Source organism: Abramis brama (assembly GCF_963993115.1).
Source record: "Abramis brama genome assembly, chromosome: 6".
NCBI classification, from domain to species: domain Eukaryota; kingdom Metazoa; phylum Chordata; class Actinopteri; order Cypriniformes; family Leuciscidae; genus Abramis; species Abramis brama.
Window position 1 is genome coordinate 12149886 of NC_139968.1, and position 24488 is coordinate 12174373.

At 36.1% G+C, this 24488-nt stretch overlaps 1 protein-coding gene across 3 annotated transcripts in view; it reads right to left on the bottom strand.

Moving 5' to 3' along the window:
• The window catches only part of grip2b (glutamate receptor interacting protein 2b), a gene marked incomplete at its 5' end in the record, with an annotated part of 126390 nt that overhangs the window by 61660 nt on the left and 40242 nt on the right, over positions 1-24488 (bottom strand). The window contains one exon of one of the 3 annotated variants that reach the window (XM_084116300.1): positions 20772-20871. The exons of 1 other annotated variant lie outside the window; for it this stretch is intronic. In XM_084116300.1, coding sequence (XP_083972426.1) covers positions 20772-20814 — 43 coding nt within the window. Of the gene's footprint in view, positions 1-5554; positions 5637-20771; positions 20872-24488 lie in introns of those variants that run through there. One more of the 3 variants, XM_084116301.1, reaches the window with a different exon arrangement.

A 24488-nucleotide genomic window follows, 5' to 3' on the forward strand; every position in this document is an offset into this window, starting at 1 on the left:
TTTAATGTAACGCAATAGCGCTTAGCAATATTTGCAGGTACATTAACCCAAACCAGTATTTTAAAGTACACCATTAAGCCTCACAGCTGCCAATCACATCCTTTCATGTGTGCACAGCTGTTCCTGTTAAATATGCATTGGACGTGCCTTGGACTAAACAAATAAGATGGCTTTCAAATCAAACATGCTAATTAGCATTGCAGTGAGGAAAAGCAAAGATTTTGGATCCGTTACAAAACCTAGTGTGCTGTCTACCTAGACAGCATTTGACAGCTACCTATTCCAAAATGTATAGGCGACAACCTCATGGTTGTTTATAGCTAAATTAAGCAGCCAGCCATTTTATAATAGTCAATACCAGAATGGATTGCCAATATGGTGGACAATACAATACTGAAAAGTAGCAATACACATCATAAGATTTTGCCTGATATTTGTGTGTGCTATATATTTATGCTCTCTAGAATACTACGTTGTTAGCTTAGTAAAATGCAAACATCAAACCATAGTGAAATCATTTGAGAGTTGAGTCTAGCTGTCTCAATATTTACCCAATATTTGTGTGGGCTACATATTAAACTTACTGTATCACATTATTAGTTTAGCGACGTGCTAACGTGTAACTTGGAATAAATTTATGAGAAGAACAGTTTTGTCTAAATATTTACTCAATGGGTATTTGTGTGTGCTACATTGTAAAGAGGTTCAAGATGTAAGGAAGGAAGAGGACAGGGTCGGCTTACGTAGACTGTGTGTGTTTATTGATGCTTTCAAAAGATCAAAACAAAGTCACGCTCACTGCGCTGAAACATAAAAACTCAGCTCTCTCGCTCTCGCTCTCACACACACACTCACACACCCCGGTCTCTCCACACCAATAACTGAAACACGACACAGGTGTTTGTCATACACACTAAACTCGCTCACCCACCGCATTTCTCCCGGCTCTCTCTCCTGTTGCCGACCTCGCTAAACCACGCCTCCCCCACCACATACATATTAAGCATAACCACGTTGTTAGCTTAGCAGCAAGAACAAATTGGTTGCGACCCGCCATAAATCTCAGAGAAGAAGAAGAAGAAGTAGCTTAGCGACATGTTAACATCAATTTACTCAATATTTGTGCATGTTTTGTATTTGTATGCTTAGAGTACCACTTTGTTAGCTTCTTGTTAGCTTATGCTAACATCAAACCTTATTTGAATCAATTAGTTTAGGAACTCCAAATGCTCAGATATATTCATCTATAGTTATTGTTAACATTTTGCCGATCATCTAACAAAGTGGAAATGATGCTAACTTCAAAACTGACAGCTGGTAAAATTGCGGGACATGTTTTCTCCCATATTTCAAGAACCAGTGAAACCCATTTCGTGTGACAGGATGTTGTTATAATGCTTAATCTCCACAGGAACCGTCTAAATTGCCTTGACAAAAAAGGTAAAATGCTTTTAGATGCCCTTTCCAAGACTGTTATAAGGTGATGTAAGACAGCTTGAGCTATTCGTCTGACAACAGGGGTGTAGGAAGTTTAACAGGGAACAAATTTCAGCATGTTAACCCCTGACCCCTCCTTCTGGCTGTCTCCGGCTAACCACGGGAGAAGTAATGCATTACCACCCTCGGGACATGACCAGAATTCACAGCAAACTTAAACAGACAGACTAACAACCTGACATCAGGACATAGTAGATGGCCAGATAGGTACAAGCAAACCCCTGTCGTGTTTATATTGGCTGTCCAATTCAATGTTGTATTTTGTGGGATTGAAAACTAAGCTGAATATATAGATTAGTTGACTGATTTAACAAAAAATATATAGATTAGTTGACTGATTTAATAAAAACAATTACCACGTTTAGAAGTTCAGAATACTAAATGCTATTAAAAGGTTGACCCTTTTCAAAATAATAGAATAAAATTACTTGTAATACAATAAAATAAATCTAATGATTTCCAACCAGTGTTGAATGCAGAATGAGACGGTAATAAAAAATAAATTAAAAGGTATATAGTTTATTGAAACCCAAAAAGACTAAGAATTACACAGAAAAACTGTGGGTGACAGATGTATTAACTCCTGAAAATTACAGAGCTTTTATGATACAAGCGCACAAAGCTTGTTTCATATTCACCAGGAGTTTCTTATTCTGAAGAAAGACTATTAATTGAGCAAAGAGTCGTGGATAATTCTCCCTGAGGTGCTGAGAAAGACAAAGCGTTCTAATTCAGGGCACGTTCGACACTTGCTTCGTCTTTTCTCATCAAACTTGTCATTACTTGCCACAGTTGCGAAGCAATTCACAGCGCTACAAAATGCAATGATTACACCCATTATAATTTAAAGAGTTGTACTTTGAAAACATATAATTACACCTAGCCCACCTTCCATCGCCATAACTCACTTTCCTCTGAATAACTCAATGCAACAAGCAAAGCAGCATCTGGACAAACAAGGCACAATTAGTTTAATGAGCAGTTTCAAAATGTAAATGGGAGATTAGTCACAGGAAAGACAGAAAAGGAGGACGCTGTGCTCTTCAACATTATAAGTTGTGTCAAACCATTGTGTGGGCGGTGGAGAAAGGTGGCCGTTGGCGTAATCGCTGTTTGTTCAAGTGGAGATGCTTAAAGATGGATTATTTGATTGCAATTATCATGAATATTCACTGTTATTGGGTTCAATCAAATGTTGAGCTTTTAAAGTTTGAAAAATCTAGCTTGCGTTATGATGTGTTGTTTCGCAAAATGGAAATGTTTGAATTTATAGCATATAACAGTAAAGTATAAGTACTTAGAAACTGTGTAGCAGAGCAGATTATTGCTGAAGTGATAGCACACCAAAAAATTAAAGTGAAGCAAGTTATAGAAGTTTGAAGTAATTATTTGGGCTATAAAATCAAAGCCTTATGTCTAGCCAAGTTGTGCTCCAAATTTGAAATTGATATCAGAGAAATTGAGGTTTTTGTGAGATTTTGTTCAGGTGCTATACCAAAAAATAGCCACCCGTTGATACCCCTTCTAAAACGTTTTAATGCGTTCGCCTGTCAAAAATGAATACATTTCTGTCAATACAACTTATTTTACAAAACAGTGTCCAAATATGGAATCTTGAGTTTCAGACCTTTCCAACAACATGGGTTTTGTCAAGCTTAGAAAAAGATTTGATTATAAAATAGTGCTTGGAATTTTGTAAAATTTGAAACATGCGACAGCCCACTATTTTACTTAGGTTCTTGATGTTGATTATTTTCAACCAATGGTGTGAGTTTGGGACGGGACTATCAGTTTGACTGAAAATACATAAATAAATACCTTTGTAAAATATTTATGAGCATCCAGACATCCAGACATGAGATAAAGTTTCTAGTTATATCAAAAAAGCTAGAAAAAACTTTTGTTTAACATAAAGTGGGTCACCTCATGGTGGCGGCCATGTTGAGATCACATGACAAGCCAAAAAAAAAAAAAGATTAGCTTTATCTTGATAAGCCTTATCTTGATAAGCCTTGCTGTTATGATCTCAGAATAAATGAAACATGGATGACTGTGAATCAAGTATTTCTACAATGGTATCGATTATACTGAAAACTGTTAATTTTGCATGAAGTGGCATCCACACCACCAGGTGTCAGCATACGTCTGAGATGACAATTTTACTTCCGTTGACAGACATATTTGAGCGAAAGAAATTATTTGACATGAAGTTCAAATGTTTTGTGTTCCACGGAATAATCAGTGTATTTAAGTCGTCCAGGGAAGTTTGTGCAGTGTTTACGAAATAAAGAGTAGCAGTTGAAGGTATGTTTACACAAAAATTATGTACTAAAAACGGAAAAGTTTTTCCTTCACGGTTTTCGCGTACAGATGACAACATTGTCAAACGATCCCTGTTCACACAGATCTGCGAAAAAATGCTGTATTATTCATGCCAGGCCACTAGTTGGCGATGTCACTTTGTAAAGAAACACTATGCGCTCAAGACTGAACACGTAACACACATGCGCATGACGTCACCGTTTTCACAAATTAGCATTTTTGTAGTTTACCCAGAGACGATAGCGGTCTCGTTTTAAAAAAACATGCACTTTGAAACCGTTTTCAAAAGCTTGCGTTTTCAGGCCCCCAAAACGCTGTTGTCATGTAAATGAACGGCCAAAACGCATAAACAGTTTTACGTTTAAGGTAATCAGGTGCATTCAATTCATTCAAAGGTTCTCTACTGAACCATTCGATTCCAATAAAGATCCTTTATTAAGAGTGTAAATCAGCAGATTCTCATGCATATGTTTTACAGGATCGCAACTGTTCACAGGATTATGGGATTGAAAACACCTGTTCCGGCTCAGGTAACAGAAAAGCAATGCATGCTTATGGATGATAAGATCTCTCAATCTCAGCTAGTGTCTAAGCATCATTACTAACACACACACACACTTTGCGTCTGGCCCCCGCAGGGAGAACATTAGACTGAGCTCTGTTGCGTGACGGCTTCCTCTGCTCCTCTTCATTAGATCAGCGTCCCCTGACTCGCTCAACGGAGCCCATAAATATGGTTTCATCTCCAAACACTGTCATTCATAAGCAGCAAAAAACATACATGTTACTGTATGTCGATCTGAACGCATGAAACAGCAATTACAATGGATACACACGGAGTCAGACAGCTCCTGCATTTAATTTTTAAGACCCTTTATTGCCATAGTAACGGCAGCTTTTGGGAAAGAATTTGTTTATATTACACAACCCTTACACAAAGTACTGTGGGTAATGTGGTATAATGATGGCATCATGGTACTTGTATACCATGGCACTGGATAATTACCCTATTCAAATGCCATTGAATTTACATGATACTCCAAGGTACTTTCACAAAAAAAGGTGAGTAATTATCTACGTCGAGTAATTCTCTAAGATCATGTCCAAGTCAAGAAAAAAAAATAAAGAAATGATATTTTGCATATAGAAAATAAGTCTGTTTTAGGGCATTTTGTGACATTATTTTGCTCTGAATTTCCATGTTTTACTCCTTTCTATTACATTAATAAAATATATATATATATATATATATATATGTATATCAGGTCAAATATGAATTTTTTTAGACTGATTCATGAGGTTTACCGTTGCACTATATCCGAGAAGTCGTGATAATACTATGTTGTAGTACACATTATTTAAAAGGTAAAATGCCATTTATACAATAACAGCAAATGGGGGAAAAAAAGATGGACAAATTGTTTCTACAAGAACACACTATACAAGCAACATATATTCAGTGTCAGCCTTACTATTCCTGAATGTCATTCTTTAGGCATTACGACACCGACAATAAACTCTTCAGAGACTGACTTCTACAGATAAGATTTCCATTCAAAACTTCATGAAGAACCAACCCAGTCCAAATAACAAGATCAAACAGACTTTGGCAAACTTCATCTCACCTTTGTCAGATTGCCCAATGCTGAGAATACGCGCATATCTCTTTTATAAAACTAAAGCATCCACTTTTAGTTTACAATCAATCAAGAATTCAGTAAAGAGCAATTCTCACCAAAACTGGTCTTCACTTCTCTCCGTAGCCCACAGAGCATGTTGGCGTGCTTGATTCAAACACACACACACACACACACTCCAACTGAGAGAGAAATGCAGCTCTGTGAGCAACAGAAGCGCCCCCCTGTCTGGTCACACGGTTCAGCTCCGTGTGTGTGTGTGTGCGTGTACACACTTACACACATACACACTCTCTCTCTCTCTCTCCTCCAACTCTACGCAAGCTGTCTTTTTGTCGTGTGAGGCTATACGGTTCCTCCTCCCCTACATATTGTTGGTTTCTCCTTTGATTTGATTTGCTTTGCGCGGATGTAAACCTTTGCGCTGAATAAGAGGAATTCATTCTATTGGATGTAAAAGACAGCTAAAAACGCTCAGGTCGAATAAGAAACGAGCGGACGTCTATTCTGTTATCTTCAGGCTATCGTTTTTAGAAAAAAAGTGCAGATTCAAATGTCAGTTCTTTTCCTTTCACTTGAAAAGGTTACTGCTGAACTTTCAAAAAACAATTTTCCCGCCTCAGGCTCGGAGTAACAGGGACTGTTCCTCAATGGTTTCTAAGTCTTATGAAGTAAACTATAAAGTCTGAATATGTGCAGTTGTTACTTAGAGTAAGTAGTTCTAATTGATCTAATAAAAAATAATAATAATACTACTGTTGCTGTAAACTGATAACAGTTTAATTAAATTTGTACCTAATTTGTAATAAATAAAGTGTACCAAACCCCGCTACATTATTTCAACCCTGTTACCATAAATTTTGAATGTCCATACTTTAAAAATGTAGCTAATAGATAATGGTTTAAATTCTGGTAGTATCACACTGTAATTGAAAGAAATACAAATAAATAAATATTACAGGGTTGAAGATTGGTGTAAAACCATTTAACTAGAGATGCACAATTTATGATTTTTGTGGATATCCCATATGCTGATATTTTTAAACTATTTTTAAACTTTATGCTATGGGAGCTTGTTTCCGCCACTGGATGCAACATAAAAAAAGGTCTTGCAATTCTGACTCTTTTTTTTATTTTATTTTTTTATTGCGTGTTATAAAGTCAGAATTGCGAGATATAAACTTCCAATTCTGAGAGAAAAGTCAGTCTTCTTTTCCTCAGAATTTGACTCAAAATTTCTAGATTTGCAAGAAAATATTTGATAATTATTTAGAGATTAGAGAGATTAGAGAAAAAAAAATGTTAGAATTGCAAGATATATGGCATATATACAATGTATAATATATATACAATATAATATACAATGGCAAGGGAAATGTCAGAATAGAAAGACAAAGTCAGAATCGCGAGATAAAAACTTGCAATTGCAAGAAAAAAAAGTCAGGCTAAATTCGCAATTGCATTTTTTTGACAAATAATAGATTATTTGTTATAGTATAGTATATCTTTGTAATTACACATAACATGGTCTATTCTGTCAAATAAAATGTCTAAGTTCAATAACCTGTAAGTTATATCAGTAGATCAGTTATATCAGTGAGAATACAAATTTAACACCATTTCCAGAGAACAACCCTTCAGTATTTCATTAGACTATATCAAATTCAATAGATATGATTCCACCTTCTGATAAAATGACCAAATCGTGAGCTTAGAATTATAAGGTTCTATCTCCGTTTAGGGTAGTTCTGAGATATTGAGCATCAAAGTTTTTACATCCCAGCTGGCAAAACTGTTATGTAGTATAACCTACTATTATAGCTCAACAAGACCATCACCCTACAGGTACTTTGAGGATAGAATATCAAAATCCTGGCACATTTGGAAATGGGATTTTTTAAGATGGCCCAAATGGAGATAGAACCTTATAATTCTGAGAGCTCTGATTCTGTTTGGAATTATAAGGTTCTATTAGTTAGAAAGTTAGAAAGAAAGAAAGATTAGTTAGAAAGATGGATTAGTTAAAAAGAAAGAAAGAAAGAAAGAAAGAAAGATGGATTAGTTAGAAAGAAAGATAGATTAGTTAGAAAGATAGAAAGATGGATTAGTTAAAAAGAAAGAAAGAAAGAAAGAAAGATGGATTAGTTAGAAAGAAAGAAAGAAAGAAAGAAAGAAAGAAAGAAAGAAAGAAAGAAAGAAAGAAAGATGGATTAGTTAGAAAGAAAGAAAGAAAGAAAGAAAGAAAGAAAGAAAGAAAGAAAGAAAGATGGATTAGTTAGAAAGAAAGATAGATTAGTTAGAAAGAAAGATAGATGGATTAGTTAAAAAGAAAGAAAGAAAGAAAGAAAGAAAGATGGATTAGTTAGAAAGAAAGAAAGAAAGAAAGAAAGAAAGAAAGAAAGAAAGAAAGAAAGAAAGAAAGAAAGAAAGAAAGAAAGAAAGAAAGATGGATTAGTTAGAAAGAAAGAAAGAAAGAAAGAAAGAAAGATGGATTAGTTAGAAAGAAAGAAAGAAAGAAAGAAAGAAAGAAAGATGGATTAGTTAGAAAGAAAGATAGATTAGTTAGAAAGAAAGAAAGAAAGAAAGAAAGAAAGAAAGAAAGAAAGAAAGAAAGAAAGATGGATTAGTTAGAAAGAAAGATAGATTAGTTAGAAAGAAAGATGGATTAGTTAGAAAGAAAGAAAGATGGATTAGTTAGAAAGAAAGAAAGAAAGAAAGAAAGAAAGATGGATTAGTTAGAAAGAAAGAAAAGAAAGATGGATTAGTTAGAAAGAAAGATAGATTAGTTAGAAAGAAAGAAAGAAAGAAAGAAAGAAAGAAAGAAAGAAAGAAAGAAAGAAAGAAAGAAAGAAAGATGCATTAGTTAGAAAGAAAGAAAGAAAGATGGAATAGTTATCAAGGATAGATATATAGATAGATAAAGTTTGAAGATAGATAGATTTTGTTTGGATATTGAATCTACTGGAGATAGAACCTTATAATCCCAACTCGGTTTATGTTTTGTGAGATGGAACCTTTTTATTTTATTAATAACTAGTATTTTTTACAAAAATAACACCACACAGGCATTAATAAACACCTAATGGATCAGATTATGTCAAAAACTCAATTTCGACCAAAAGTGGAGATAGAACCTTAAAGGAGAAGTTCACTTTCAAAAAAACTTTTGCTGATAATTTACTGACCCCCATGTCATCCAAGATGTCCATGTCTTTCTTTCTTCAGTCGCAAAGAAATTAAGGTTTTTGATGAAAACATTCCAGGATTTCCCCCCATGTAATGGATTCTATTGGGACCCAAACGGTAGAAGGTCCAAATGACAGTTTAAGTGCAGCTTCAAAGGGCTTTAAACGATACCAGACGATGAATAAGGGTCTTATCTAGCGAAACGATCGGTCATTTCCAAAATAAATAAAAAAGTTTAAGTTTTATAAGCACAAACGCTCGCCTTGCTCTGTTCTGTGATGCGCGTTCGTGACGTCACGTAATACGCAATTACGTTGAAAGGGTCACGCTTGACGTGTTTACAAATGTGCAGAAGGAGGACCATATACACATTTTCAAAAGTATTTGTGTCAGTTTATCGTTTAAAATGCCCATTTCGTGTGCGTATCCTGGGTGTTTTAATATTAAAAAGCCAAAAAGAACATTTTCTTCAGGACAGAAATTTTTCAAGCGTGACCTTTTCAACGTAATTGCGTATTACGTGACGTCACGAACGCGCATCACAGAACAGAGCAAGGCGAACATTTGTGCTTATAAAACTTAAACTTTTTTATTTATTTTGGAAATGACCGATCGTTTCGCTAGATAAGACCCTTATTCATCATCTGGTATCGTTTAAAGCCCTTTGAAGCTGCACTTAAACTGTCATTTGGACCTTCTACCGTTTGGGTCCCAATAGAATCCATTACATGGGGGGAAATCCTGGAATGTTTTCATCAAAAACCTTAATTTCTTTGCGACTGAAGAAAGAAAGACATGGACATCTTGGATGACATGGGGGTGAGTAAATTATCAGCAAAAGTTTTTTTGAAAGTGAACTTCTCCTTTAAACTCACGAAATCCAGCTTAATTTATAGAAGATATTTAATGTATTTTCAAACAAAAAGACATGTTAAATTGACCTATGGTTTCAGATGGGAACACTGAACTGTTCTGTGACTGCAAACAACTTTTTAAAAAAGAACAAGTAGGCATTATTTCCCTCTCTGTCCTTATAGCAGTCTCCCCCAGGACCCCTTTCAGACAGATACCAACAATGACACCAAACAGCTCCAGCTACAACCCGTTCCTCGGTGCAGAGCGGCTCTGACCTGCGGTCCTGCCCCTTGAATCAGCGTTCTGCCTCTCCTTACACTTTGTCCCCAACGACCCAACATACCCCTCTGACACAAATGACTAATAAACCCCCTTTCTCTCCATCTGCCTCTGTATATCAGTCTCTCGTACTCCAGGAATTATGAAAGAATCTGCAAAGCGTACATTATTACCATACTGACAGTTTATAAAATGAAAACATTTTGCGTATGAGTACAACCAAATTTAGACACGTACAAATCCTCTGACCAACTTCACATGCCACAACCATACATGTACTGTACAATAACTCAAGAATGCGGCTCATATCTTATCAAAGCGCAAATAAATCTTCTGAAATGCTGGGCTTAAACCAAAATTGCATTGTGCTCGAACTCACTCCATGGAGAACATCAAGACCGGATCAGAATGTGAATTCGTTCCAGGTGGTCTCGGTTTATGTTCCGGCCTCGGGTTGGTGAACGTCTAAATATTTCAGGTTACTTCTGTGACAAACTCGCAATCACAATCCTGTGATTCCTCAGAGTACACTAATAATGACTCGAAAACAGGATGCATGAATCTATTAAATAGCCCATGCAATAAAAATGTTTGATACAGGAAAAGCTAGAATGCTATGCTAGCAATACGCTAAGCTAGTATGCAGAATGGTTTGCTTATTGACATTGGATCCACTGGATATGATATAGTCTGATCAAATACTGAAGGGTTACTTGTTCACAGTTTGATACAGGCTAAGCTCGAATGCTATGCTAACAGAATACTAAGCTAGTATGATGAATGGTTTGCTTGAAATAGACATTGGCTTTGATTTGGATTTGATAGTCTGAACAAATACTGAAGGGTCATTCTCAGTTTGATAAAGGCTAAGCTAGAATGCTATACTAGCAGTATGCTAAGCTAGTAAGCTGAATGTATAACTTATTTAAAAAAATGCTTAATTTAACAATCTATAGCTTATGTTATGCTAGTATATTTAACAGTTTAAAATACATTAATGGCCACAATAACAGTTCAGATGACATCATAATGCTATTTTACTTACCAAGATTTTTATTAGCATTTGTCAACACTTAGCTATAGCCAATACAACTAGCTTTATTCAATTCAATTCAATTCAATTCACATTTATTTACAAGTATATAGCGCTTTTCACAATACATACCATTTCAGGTTTTAGTTAAACTGTGGCCACGTTGTACAAATGTTTTGTATTTGAATGAGGGAAAAAATGAGTTTCATTTCTAAGTTTTATTTTTTTATTAGTACCAAAATATATACCGAATAGTACCAAAAATATTTTTTTTTTAAAAGGGCACAATTAATGGTTATTATTGGTTGAAAATAAAATTAAATGAAAATTGGTTTATTTTAGTTTCACATTTAAAATATTATATAATAATATATTACTAAAATAATAACATTATTAGAATAATTTTAGTTTTAGGGTTTCATTTCAAATATATTTAGACAAAATAGTAACCAAACTTATAAAAGGGCGCACTAGTAACATGGCTGTAAGCCCATAAAACATTTCTTTACAATTTGCGCAAACTGCAACCAGAAAAACAAATATATATTCTTCAGAGTATCTTTAAATTCCTCTCACATCCTGGTCATCAATTATTAAGACTAAATTCTAGTCTAAAATAATCTAGGTTCCTCAATCTCTTACACAACACTCCTGAAATGTTATCTGGGAAGTTGAGATTTTATTTTGATTTATTGGTGCGCCAGATCCAGTTTTTAGACCTAATGCGATGAATATCTATCCCAGCACAATTCCCTTACCTCAGTGGAAATGTTTGATGTGTCTGAGGATTATTCATCAGATGGTCTGCCATCCATCAAAGAATAGAAGAAAAAACATACTGGATATAGAGAAGTGGGGCAGAATACAAGATAAACCAGAGGTGGGCAATTACAGATAAGTTTCTTTGTTTTGTTTTTGTTTTTTCCTCAAATAAAATGGCTGCCATAACTTAGAGACTATTAAATGAACATTACATCTTTGATAATTACTCCTATTTGAGGTTCTTTGATGATGCAAAAGATAATTAAATGGCAATTAAAACAGACAAAATTGATTAACAGATTCACTTTCAAGTGGCAGATCAATTCTAGGCCCCACAGAGAAACTTGCAAACAACATCAACCTTTCCGGTTTAGCTTAGAATAAATTATCATGTGGCTGTGTTAATGATGCAATTACAAAGGACTTTGCAATTTGATATATTGACATATTAACAGTTTAAGGGACTCCTGTCGACAGTGTTTAGTCTAACTAGAAATAATTAAACATTAAAAAACAGTTATATGACTGAAAAAAACTGTTCCCTGCGAACAGTGCGAAGGGAACTCGCACTGCATTGGCTGATGCTAAGGGGAACGCCTCAGGCATGACAGGTGTCTGAAATCACAATCAAATCACAATAATCCTATTAATAATCCGTCACACAGGCCCATACTCGAAAAAAACTTTCCGAAACTTGTGACAAACCGGAAGGAGTATTTTTGGCACAGAAATACTCCATCAAACGTACAACTTAATTTTTGAAACTTTGTCCATGTTTAGTATGGGAATCCAACTCTTTAACAGTGTAAAAAACTCAGTATGCATGAAATAGCATTTCACCCCCCCTTTAACGTGCAGCCTGGAAGTATATAAGGGTGCCTTGCAAACATGATAATTATCTTTTTGTCTTCAGGGACTGTTCTGTCTGTAAAGCGCTTGAGAATTATGGTAAGAATGGAATGCACTGAGAAGAAGCAAAGCTTCCAGAAGTGTGCGGACCCCTGCCCAAGATATCTGGTGCCGAGTGACACACACAAGCTATGCGTTTTTTGTTTAGGAGAAGAGCACGCAAAGGTGTGCAAACTGTGAGAGTTTTCCCTTGAGAACGCTCCGCTCTCGTCTGGCCCTCTTCTCAAGCGAAGAGGGTTCAGCATCTGGACCTCATGGTTCGGGTCCCGCTCGTGCTGAGGCAGAGCAGTGACGCGCATCATGGGGTTCCCAGATGAAGCTCGTCGATCGCCTTGAGAGGGGGATAACCCTCTCAGACGGTTCGGCAGCTGACGAGGGAGAGCTGCAGGTGGACGATTTTTCTCCTCCGCCTAGCCCAGCGAGTGCTCTTCAGGATGAGCAGGAGATGGCTGATGAGGGTGGTAATATTCAGATAGATTCTGAACCCTCTCAGCCACTCTGCCCAGTGTATGCAGAGCTGGTGGATGTGATGGATCACGCTGCGGGCAGGCTGCGGTTGCCTTGGCAGCGCGTTAGGGGAGAGGTCACTCACGGAAAGCTTGACTTTCGGTTTCTTCCCGGCCAAAAGCCACCAGCTCAGGTGAGCCTTCCATTCCTTCCTGATCTCCATAGGGAGATCGAGAGGGCATGGAAGAACCCATATTCGGCCCGTATCCACCAACATCAGTGGGCTAGTTCGGGGAGAAAGAGAAGGGCTTTCTCCTCGATTCACCGGTTTCAACCTCTGAACTTTTTTGCACCTTCGTGGAGGCGGTGGTTGGAAAGTTCAGAGAGGCGAAGGCTTTTTAGGACCTGCATACCAGAGATCTACATCCACGCCCAGGCAAGCGGGAGGGCCTGGCCCCTCACGGTCCGAGGACCGTAGACAGGGCCACAGAACCAGTGTCGCCTCTCGTGCGCCCCCTCCATGGAGGAGTAGGTCACAGAGAAGGTGAGACTTCCGCAAGAAAAGGGATCTGAGGGAGGTGATCCAGCACAAATGCACACAGCGTTGGTGATGGATCAACTTCCCTGAGGGCGTGATTATATCGCAGATTATATCGTGATTACCTCAGGTGGTTGGCCTTAGTAGTTCGGGCAGTAGACTCACTGATGGGTAGGAGGCCTTAAACAGGCCTCCTCGGAAGTGAGTCCTAACGTTCTGGGACATACATTATAGCTGTGACCAGGTAGCTAGTCTTATTAGGCCTCCTGTGGGTGGCCTCAATATTTGTGTTGGTGTAGTATGGTTCCCAACGGTATATGCATGTAGCAGAACAGACTATCAGCTAGTAGGCCCAACCAGGCGAGGGACCAAGGGACCCCTTCTAGATTTGAAGCTGTGGTTCCAGGCCCTTGAGCAGGCCCAGGTAGGCCTTTCATTAAACAATGTTTATGGAGATTTTCCTGTGGAACGTATAGCTTGGGCTATGTCCGTAGGGAATGCTGTCACTGACAGCCCAGTGTGACCTGAGGTTGAGTGGTTCTGGCATTTAATTTGAATTTGCTGATTTTGACAGTTGTCACTGTCAATGGGTATGCACTCCCCTTAGCATGGTGGCGTTGGTATATCGTTCCCCTTAGCATCAATCGACACAGTGCGAGTTCCCTTTCGAAAGGGAACGTCTAGGTTATGACCGTAACCTCTGTTACTGTTGCGTCTTTTCGCCATGCCTCAGGGCCTGCCTACAAAACAGTCCCTTCAGATGAAAAGGTGATTATCATGTTTGCAAGGTGCCCTTATATACTTCCAGGTTGCACGTTAATGATTCATGGGCTGTCACCGGTCAATAGGATTACCGTGATTTGATTGTGATTTCAGATACCTGTCACGCCTGAGGCATTCCCCTTAGCGTCAATCGACGCAGTGTCTCGTTCTCGTTACAGTCGTAATCTTCAATATCTTAAAATATCAGAATAAATGTTACTTTCAGTAATGCTGGAATGATCATATTTACAATATGAATGAAAATGAACGCTGTCACAATGTCGTAATTGCTTGCCCTGCCAATATTTGCACTTGTCCCATCACAAAATAAAAAGATTAAAAAAAATGTATCAACCTACATTTTATGAAATGTTAAGTTCCCTTTCAGTCAGTCACGTTCATTACATTGATACTGATGTTATGAGGTCTCTCTTTGGAGCCCAATCACCTTTGGGTTGTAAGAAAATGGGCCAATGAAGATTGGAGAGCGAAATTTGCATGCCAAGCCAATCCCCCGGACATACGGGTATATACGCTGTCTTTAACACAGAAAGAAGGGCAGCAAAGTATCATGGGATACATATGTTTTCAGTAATTCAGTAGCTAATTCAGTTTTTGTTGTTCTCCTGCAGTTTAATAACCTAACACATTTGAGAACAAAAAATCAGCCATTAGACAAGCAGCATGTTACCTTTTCAAAGCTGCACTTGAAATGCAAATGGATCCCCAAAAGCTGCTTCTCTCCTTTTCCCACGTTTCCCTCTTACTCCCTGAAATTAAAGCTGTTGTTGAATCTCTCGCCTCTCCACAGATAACATACAACAGCCTGACACAATGAGGGCAGACACACACGTCTCCACAGCTTTAAACATTTTCGTTTTGTATGATGCGGCGAACTCTCGCCCTGAAGAAAAAACTTCTGGTAATCTGGATTGCTAGTGAGCATAGAGAAGCTCAAAGAAGAATTAGGCAACGACTAAACCTTGTTTCTTTGCAATTTTAGCTAGAAGGCAGCTAAAGGGCCTTAGCGTCTTTGCTCTTTTTGAGCTTTACATTGCCAAACTACATGTAGGGCGTTGCTGTTCAGAGGGCTAACAGGAGGTAACAAAATGTTTTTCAGAAAACTTAGTGCCAGTGCTAAATTTCTGCCAATTCTAAACATAGCCGCCCGCTAACCATTATTAAGGCATTAGCTTGAAATTTCTTCCAGATTTTAGGTTCCTCAAAGGCTGTAACAGCAGAAATGTGCCACAGTAAGAATTCACCCTGCCAACAACAAACAATTTTGGATACTGAGTGTATTTAACAACATTTAGCTCCAACACCAGAAGATTTTTTTTGTCGAGAAGTTGCTTTAGTAGCTCAAGAAACTTACATGAAGTTATGTTTAACTTATCTAAGATGTTACCGTACGTTAACACTTTACAATAAGGTTTCATTTGTTAGTGTTAGTTCACCCAAAAATGAAAATTATCTCATAATCTAATCACCCTCAAGCCATGTGACTTTCTTCTTTCAAACGAACACAATCAGAGTTATATTAAATAATATCCTGGCTCTTCCCAGCTTAGTAATGGCATTGAATAGTTTTTAGGGTTTATGAAGCCCAAAAAAGTGCATTCATCCATCATAAAAGTAAGCCTTATTACTCCAGTGGTTAATAAACGCCTTCTGAAGCAAAGAAATGTGTTTTTGTAAGAAAAATATCCATATTGATATCTTCCGGCAACGGCCGTATGCGCGTTCAGAAGAAAGTCGAGATCTGGATGTTTTGGGGCGAACTATCCCTTTAAGAAAGTCCAACCTTCTTTCCAGCAGTTGTTTATCACAGCATTATTCTGAAACTCACATTTGCTTCTGGAAACTCTTGGAGTTCATGAAAGTTTCTCACATCGATGCAGCTCTTCCAGCATGCAAGAATGATCACCAATAAAACTTTAATTAATCTCCTGTGGAATCGGGCAAAAATTAATTAGCACTGTAAGCAGTGCAGAGAAGAGCTACAACTGCTATCTATAACAGATGCTACTTACAGGAATTTAACAAAAGGAATGTGGCCAAAGGGAATAGTTTAAATTATTATCAGTTAATGATGCATGAACTGTTTATAAATTATTTGAACAACTAACTCAATTTTTTCTAAGTCTTGCGTTAGTGCCACACTATGAAAATTAAATGGCACTAATGTGCGCTAATTTGGTTTGACTCCTGAGTGTGTGTCTTCAGGTGTGACACGACACTTGTCCATTGGTCCATTACCAGCTGCATTCAATAGGTCAAAAAGTGGGTGGCATCACACCTGAAGTACTTAAAGGACATGGTGCGAACTCTGAGTACCATTAGAAGGAAATTCGATTCATCCCAGTCACTCCATTCTATAGGATTCTGTTTAGCAAAAAGACTCAGGAAAATTAATCAGTACTCGAATCTGAACTGAATTTGCTTTGTTAAATTGGTTCACAAATGATGTATTTAATGTCCTAATTTGTATAGTTTGCTCAGAAGTGGCATACCCTTATCCCAATCATATGGAAGTAAATGGTCCTGTTCTCACCTTCAGTTAAAAGGAAGTGCACTGCTTCCAGACATTTGCTATTCCTTTTGGAGTGTTTGACCACGATCACATGGGGTGAGGGAAAGACTTCAGATGCAAGCTCATGAAATCTGCCTTTTTAAAGCTTCAAATCAGAGCAACTGAAGTTTGGAAGATGAAGCCTGCTGTGACTCCACATGAGGGATGAGGACCATATTCTCTCTCACACACACACACACACACACACACACACACACACACACACACACACACACACTTCATACGCTACATGGGTATGATTAAACATTCACATACAAATAAACAAAACAAAACAAAACAAAACAACCATATCATAAAATAACAGGGTGGGGCAATATGCTTAAAGTACAAACAAAAGACAAAACAAAATAATAGGGTGGGGCAATGTGCTTAGTCAAAGTAAAAAAATAAATAAATAAAAAAGCAAAACTAAAGAAATCAACAGAAAAATCAAAACAAACAAAAGACCAAACAAAATAAGGGTGGGGCAATGTGCTTAGTCAAAGTAAAAATACAAACAAAAAAAAACATTAAAAAAGCAAAACTAAAAACTAAAGAAATCAACATAAAGCAAAACAAACAAAATAAGAAAAAATAATAGGGTGGGGCAATGTGCTTAGTCAAAGTAAAAAACAAACAAAACTAAAGAAAAAAGCAAAACTAAAGAAATCAACAGAAAAAGCAAAACAAACAAAAGACCAAACAAAATAATAGGGTGGGACAATGTGCTTAGTCAAAGTAAAAAAAAAAAAAAAAAAAAAAAAAAAAAACAATAAAAAAGCAAAACTAAAGAAATCAACAGAAAAATCAAAACAAACAAAAGACCAAACAAAATAAGGGTGGGGCAATGTGCTTAGTCAAAGTAAAAAAACAAACAAAAAAAAAAACAATAAAAAAGCAAAACTAAAACCTAAAGAAATCAACATAAAGCAAAACAAACAAAATAAGAAAAAGTAATAGGGTGGGGCAATGTGCTTAGTACAAGTAAAAAACAAACAAAACTAAAGAAAAAAGCAAAACTAAAGAAATCAACAGAAAAAGCAAAACAAACAAAAGACCAAACAAAATAATAGGGTGGGACAATGTGCTTAGTCAAAGTAAAAAAACAAACAAACAAACAAACAAAACAATAAAAAAGCAAAACTAAAGAAGTCAACATAAAGCAAAACAAACAAAAGACCAAACAAAATAATAGGGTGGGGCAATGTGCTTAGTCAAAGTAAAAAAAACAATAAAAAAAAAAAACTAAAGAAATCAACAGAAAAAGCAAAACAAACTAAATACAAAACTAAATAATAGGGTGGGACAATGTGCTTAGTCAAAAAAAGAAAAAAGAAAAAAAAAAGAAAGGCAAAGCTAAAAACTAAAGAAAACAACAGAAAAAGCAAAACAAACAAAAGACTAAACAAAATAATAGGGTGGGGCAAAAAAAAAAAAGGCAAAACAAAACACCTATAGTCATATCCATCAAATACTGAACACATTTTTTCTAGCTTTTGGGCACAGATAGAACAGTGTTAAAGTGAATAAACTGCATTCGTTCCCAGCAAACTCAAACAATGAAAAATCAACTAATTAAAATCGAACATCCTGAGGGGCTGGTTTTAATAACAAAACAAGGGAAACAATTCAGTTTTCCAAGTATTATCCACACTTTTTTCATTTTGAAAGCGGCGTCAAAGCGAGAAAAAGAGCAAAAGAGAGATGCCACCTCAGCATCTTGGACGAAAAGGAAAGATATGTGCATACAAAGTGTAGCACTGTATTCCCATATGAAATTGTCCATGACAGGAGATTTATACTCTGAGGCAGCAGTGTATCTACAGCGGTGCATCCCTATGCATATTCTAATTAATCATATCCATGTGTGTAAGACAGTTCTTGCACTTCCGAAACAACTGCATGCACACCTGACTCACAAATGGGAGTTCATTATTGCTCTTAGGAAATGAGCGTGAACATCTATGGTGAACAACATAGAGCGCATATGCTGGCCGCTCGCAGATACGTGACAATAGCAGGTGCCGTCACATATCTGTGCAAACTAAAGCAGAATGCAGTCGCAGACGCACCATTACACACAGCAAGTGTGTGTGGAGAATGTGAGACATCTGGAGTTTGTGAATGTGGATGATAAAAGCAGAGCGTATCTTTCTCCCTTCTTATATTTTATAGTGAAACACACACACACACACACACAGACTGAGCCCAGATGGAATTTTTTCTCTAAAACACAAGTGTCCACTGAATCTTCACAATGAATGCATAGCCTAATACTAATTAGTAATAACGTTATTAGTAAAACAATACAAATCATGACAGACACTGTCTACATAAACAGCTCAAAGTAATTTTAGGATTATGACACATAGTCTGCTGGTTGTCATCTTCAACTGCCTGAACACAGGTGATAATAATGAAAATGAATTTTACTGAAAGGCTTTTCATTTAGGTGCCGTCTGTATTACACACACACACACGCACACGTACACACTCACACACATAAACACAGACACACTCGTACACACAAACACACAGACACACACAAACACATTTACACACACTCATACACAGACACACACACACTCACAAACACTCACACGTGCACAAACACGTACACACACAAACACATGTACACACACTCACAGACACAATCACACATACACACATGCACACAGACACACACACACGTGTATACACTCACAGACACACACACACACGTGTACACACACTCACAGACACACACACACACACACACACACACACACACACACACACACACACACACACACACGTATAAGTGCCAATAAAAAATAAATAAAACATTTTACAAAAATAAGTTTCTTTGTTTGGTTTTACAATTACAAAACAAAACACAAAACAATATGCAATAATAACACAAAACACAAAGAGCAACAAAGCACTAATTGGTAAATATTTCACTGAAAATGTGCCATATTTTACTGAATATTTTATGTAAAGAGTTTTCATTTAGGTGTCGTTACAATATGTACATGTGTAGGCTACATACCAATCCTACTGTCTACTGTACTGACCAAACGAACACGATATACAAAACCACATGCCATTAAACAACAACAACAACAACAACAAAACAGCAGCGTTTTACAAAAACAAGTTTGTTTGGTTTTACAATTGCATAAGAAAACAAATCAACAACCAAAACACAAAACAAATCAACATAAAATAACACACAAAAATAAACACACAAAAAACAAAACATAAAATAAAACCCAAAACAACACAAAAAATAAACACACACACACAAAAAAAAAAACATAAAATAAAACACAAAACAACACAAAAATAAATAAAAATAATAATAAAACAGAACAAAAGGAAAAACTTCTTCAAGCTCAAGAAAGTGTCCCTCTGATTGCGTCACCAACAGGTGTCGGATTCCTCCCGCTCATGGACATTTCTAAACTGATCAGCGTCCCATAAACACCTGAGCATATTTCACCCGCGAGACTAACACAAGCGCGAATGCGACAAAGAAGTGACTAAGAAGAAAGACAAACCTACCCAGAAAAGCAAATAATCAAATGAACGCACATTCTCCTTGTCTAATAGAATACAAACATTTGCACTTGCATACACGAGTATACATGCAAATAATATTTCAGGATCTGAACTGAGCTTGTTATGTAAACTCATCTCAAACGATCCTAATCCAAGGTGCAGCCAGTGTCCATCAGAAACCCCAGCCCTCCACAGCACGGATAGGCCTTATTTGCCACTGCCAGATTAAATCATAAATTCATAATCACATTTACCCAACAACAAACACGATGACCTGCGCGTAAAAGTATTAAAATGACCGAAAACTTCGCGGCGTAAATTGCATTATTTTGAGAAGGCTACTCCAGTTTATTCACAGTGCAATGCCTAAATTGAACATTAGATGGTGATGAAAGAAAGTCTTTGATCACAATTAACACTTTTGAGTACCTTTGAGTATCCTTTTCCTTAGGATAGCCTGTAGGAAGAGCATAGTCCTTCTCCTTTCCTTCGGCTGGGCGAATATTCCCTGATTCCTGCTTTGCTCCGTATCTAGTACGATCTTCCCTACGATTCCCAGCCACGTCTGATCCAGCGAGCTACTTTTTTCTGTCAGTCAATGTCAAAATCAAAGATTTGGGATAAAAAAAAAACCCAACACTATATCCACACCAGGGCGCAATGATACCGAGAGAAGTTTCACCCTTTGTCTCTTTAAATGACTCATCTGAGCCGTTATCATTAGTCGTTATTAACCGTGATTATATGCGAAGTCACCATCTCTCTCTCTCTCTCTCTCTCTCTCTCCTCCACGCGCGCGCTGTGATTAATAAATGCAAAATGTATGCTCAAAGCCTTCGGGACTTCTGATGCCCTAGTTTTTTTCTGCCTTTTTTCCTCTCTGCCCTCAAACGGCTGCCTTCCTGAATAAACTTGAAGATAAGGGTTTATACACGAGTGTAAGTTTCCGTGTTTCAGCACCTACACTACACAATAACTGTCTGCAACTGTCTGATGGGTTATTCGATCTCTGTTGCATCAGTGCTGATCTGTGTGTTAATCTCAGCACATCTAAACACACACCATTAGCACAATCAGAGCTGATTCGTGTAAGGTTGTGATACTGATACTGGCTAATAAAAAATAAAAAAGTTTTTTAAATCCTTGAAAGATATATGGGATTCCATTTGTGCCAAAATTATGTCGACATGCTATCTGATGATGCTAAATTGAATTAGGCTATATGGTGAAGTTTTTAGGGTGTTTTAATGAGTTTTGTGTGAATGTGTGTGAGTGTGTGTGTTTGGTTCAGGTATTATATGGAATATACAGTTTGTAGGCCTACAGTATAAAAATCATTTTGACTATAGTGTGTGTGTACGTGTGTGTGTGTGTGTGTGTGTGAGAGAGAGAGAGAGAGAGAGAGAGCATGTGTGTGTGAGTGAGTGAGTGTGTTTATGTGTGTGTGTGTGTGTGTGTGTACATCTGTGTGTGTGTGAGTGAGTGAGAGTGTGTGCCTGTGTGTGCGTGTGTGAGTGAGTGAGAGAGTGTGTGTGTGTGTGTCTGTGAGTGAGTGTGTGTATGTCTGTGTGAGTGAGCATGTGTGTGCGCGCGCGCGTGTGTGTGTGTGTGTGCATGTGCCTGTATGTGTAAGTGTATGTTTCTGTGTGAGTGTGTGCCTGTGTGTGTGTGTGTGTGTGTGTGTGTGTGTGCGTGTGTGTGTGTGCGTGTGTGTGTGTGTGTTTATGCGGTATTTAATGAACCCCACCAACTTGGCCTTCACTCTTCTGGCCACTTGCCATCTTTTGCAGATCAATGGTTGATTTTGTTTGATCATATGCAATTAGACCCCAAAAAGTTTTTAGAAAAGTAAAAAAAAAAAAATACATTTTGATATAGAGAAATGGGCATCTGTAGCACCTCATTACATTATCATAAAATCATGTAATAAACCCCAATAATCCCCCTAGTATGAAGGACTGGAGGTGTCAATTTTTGTTTTATTGATTTATTATTTTACTGTTAATTTTTTTTTTAAACAGTTTTACATATGTGTATTTTTTTCCGCTTTTAAGGGTTTCTTATTTATTTAGATGTTTATATTTTTGTATATTTGATTGATATATTTTGCATTTATTTAATTTACATTTATAACTTATTTTAAGTTTTAATTAATAAATCAGTAATTGATTTTCATTAAATTTTAAGTGGCACTCCTAGACTTCCATAATTGATATCACAAAAAAAAAGACAGTAAATGTGACAGTAAATGTGCAAATTAAACCACAGCATTTTATTGCGATGAAAAAAAAAAGAAAAAGTATAATACAAGACCATGACAGAAAAATGAATGAAACTAATGAAAACACTAACTGATTCTTCCTCTGTATTAGATACACACTTGTGGACAAAACCAGCCTTGGCAAAGAGAGCTCATGTCAGCATTACAATTATGATCAAAATATGACCTTAAGTTAGTCTTGTAACTTTTATAAAGCTCAGCCAGTAATCCAGCGAAAGACATATTTCAGATTCAAGCATGACTAACAGCCGTGGCCTGATGTGTGTGTGTCGATGTACAGGTGTTACTCTGATGTTGTGATCTCAGAAAGTGTGCTGTGGGATTCAGACCCTTGAGGGGATTTCTGCTCTTATGAAATGGTAAAACTGTACCGTTCTGTGAACAATCCAAGCACAAGGACCCTAGAGAAACCACCTCAGCAGTTTAATGAATCACACACACAACCCTTAGAAGAAATAACAACAGTGGATGCTGTGCACTAGGGATGCTTTTCAAATCCAAACTGTTTACTGTTATCCATTAATAAGAATATATATGGGATAATGTAGAGCGAGGCGGTTGTTATAGCGAATACAACCCCGACAGGCTGATCGGGATCATTTATCATTGTATTCGCTATAACAACCGCCACGCTCTACATTATCCCGCTTATTACATGGCTACACCAAATAAATCAATAATTTGGCACAAAATATTGATTTAAAAAGGAGTTTATTGATTTAAAAACGATTGTATTGCTTCCGCTAAAGAAAATAGTCCGTTCCGTCTCTACGGTTAGAATCCTGCGTCCATAGCAACGCTCTGTTTTTCATAGCAACGGTGTGTATACTTAGCAGCGGCCTGTTATCAAGAAATAACACACCGCATTCTACATTAGAATTCAACCAAGCCATGTAATAAATATATATAATTTGAATTATTATAAAAAATATTATATTAGTATACAAGTATGATAGCATTTTTTTATTTTTTATTTATAGCCTAGTTACAAATTTATAATATAAAAAAATATATAATACAAATATAATATTATGTAGTTGTCAAATAAAAATATTTAACTTAAAATAATAAATATATAAAAAAATTAATTAGTTAGTAATTTATTAATTATTATTATTATCATTACAGACATATTAACAAATATCATATAATTTCATTCTTATCTCATTATCTCATTATTATTTAAAAAATATTTACATATTTTGTAATAATAATAATAGTTATTTGCTGTTATTAAAAAATAAACATTTTGCTAATTTACTTTTAATAAATGCACTGAATTTATTAATAATTGTAATAATAATTATTGTTATTATTACAAATTGCATGAACTAATATAATATTATTAACATTATTTATTTATAAAATCTATATTGTATTATATTACATTATTATTGCATATTATATACATATTATTACATATCTTTATTATTAATATAATATTATTTTAGTCATAATAATATGATTAATATGTCTGTAATAATAATAATTACTATCATTGATATTGTTGTTGAAAATAAATATATACATATAATTTATATTACTATTATTATCATCATCATCAACAACATATTAATCATATATCATTCTTATATCATTATTTAAAATCTGTACATATCATTTTTAATTTTTTTATTAATAATAGTTGTTTGTTGTTGTTACAAAAATAGACACATTTCGCATATTTATATTAATTTTGAAATAATAATTATAATATAATTTTATTAACATAAGTTTTGAAAAATATGTACATACAGTATATTTTACAATTTGTATTATTATTAATAATAATAATAATACCAGTTGCTGTTATTATCATACTTTTTTTTTTCCTTATCCATCTCCTCCTTTTTCTTCTTCTTATT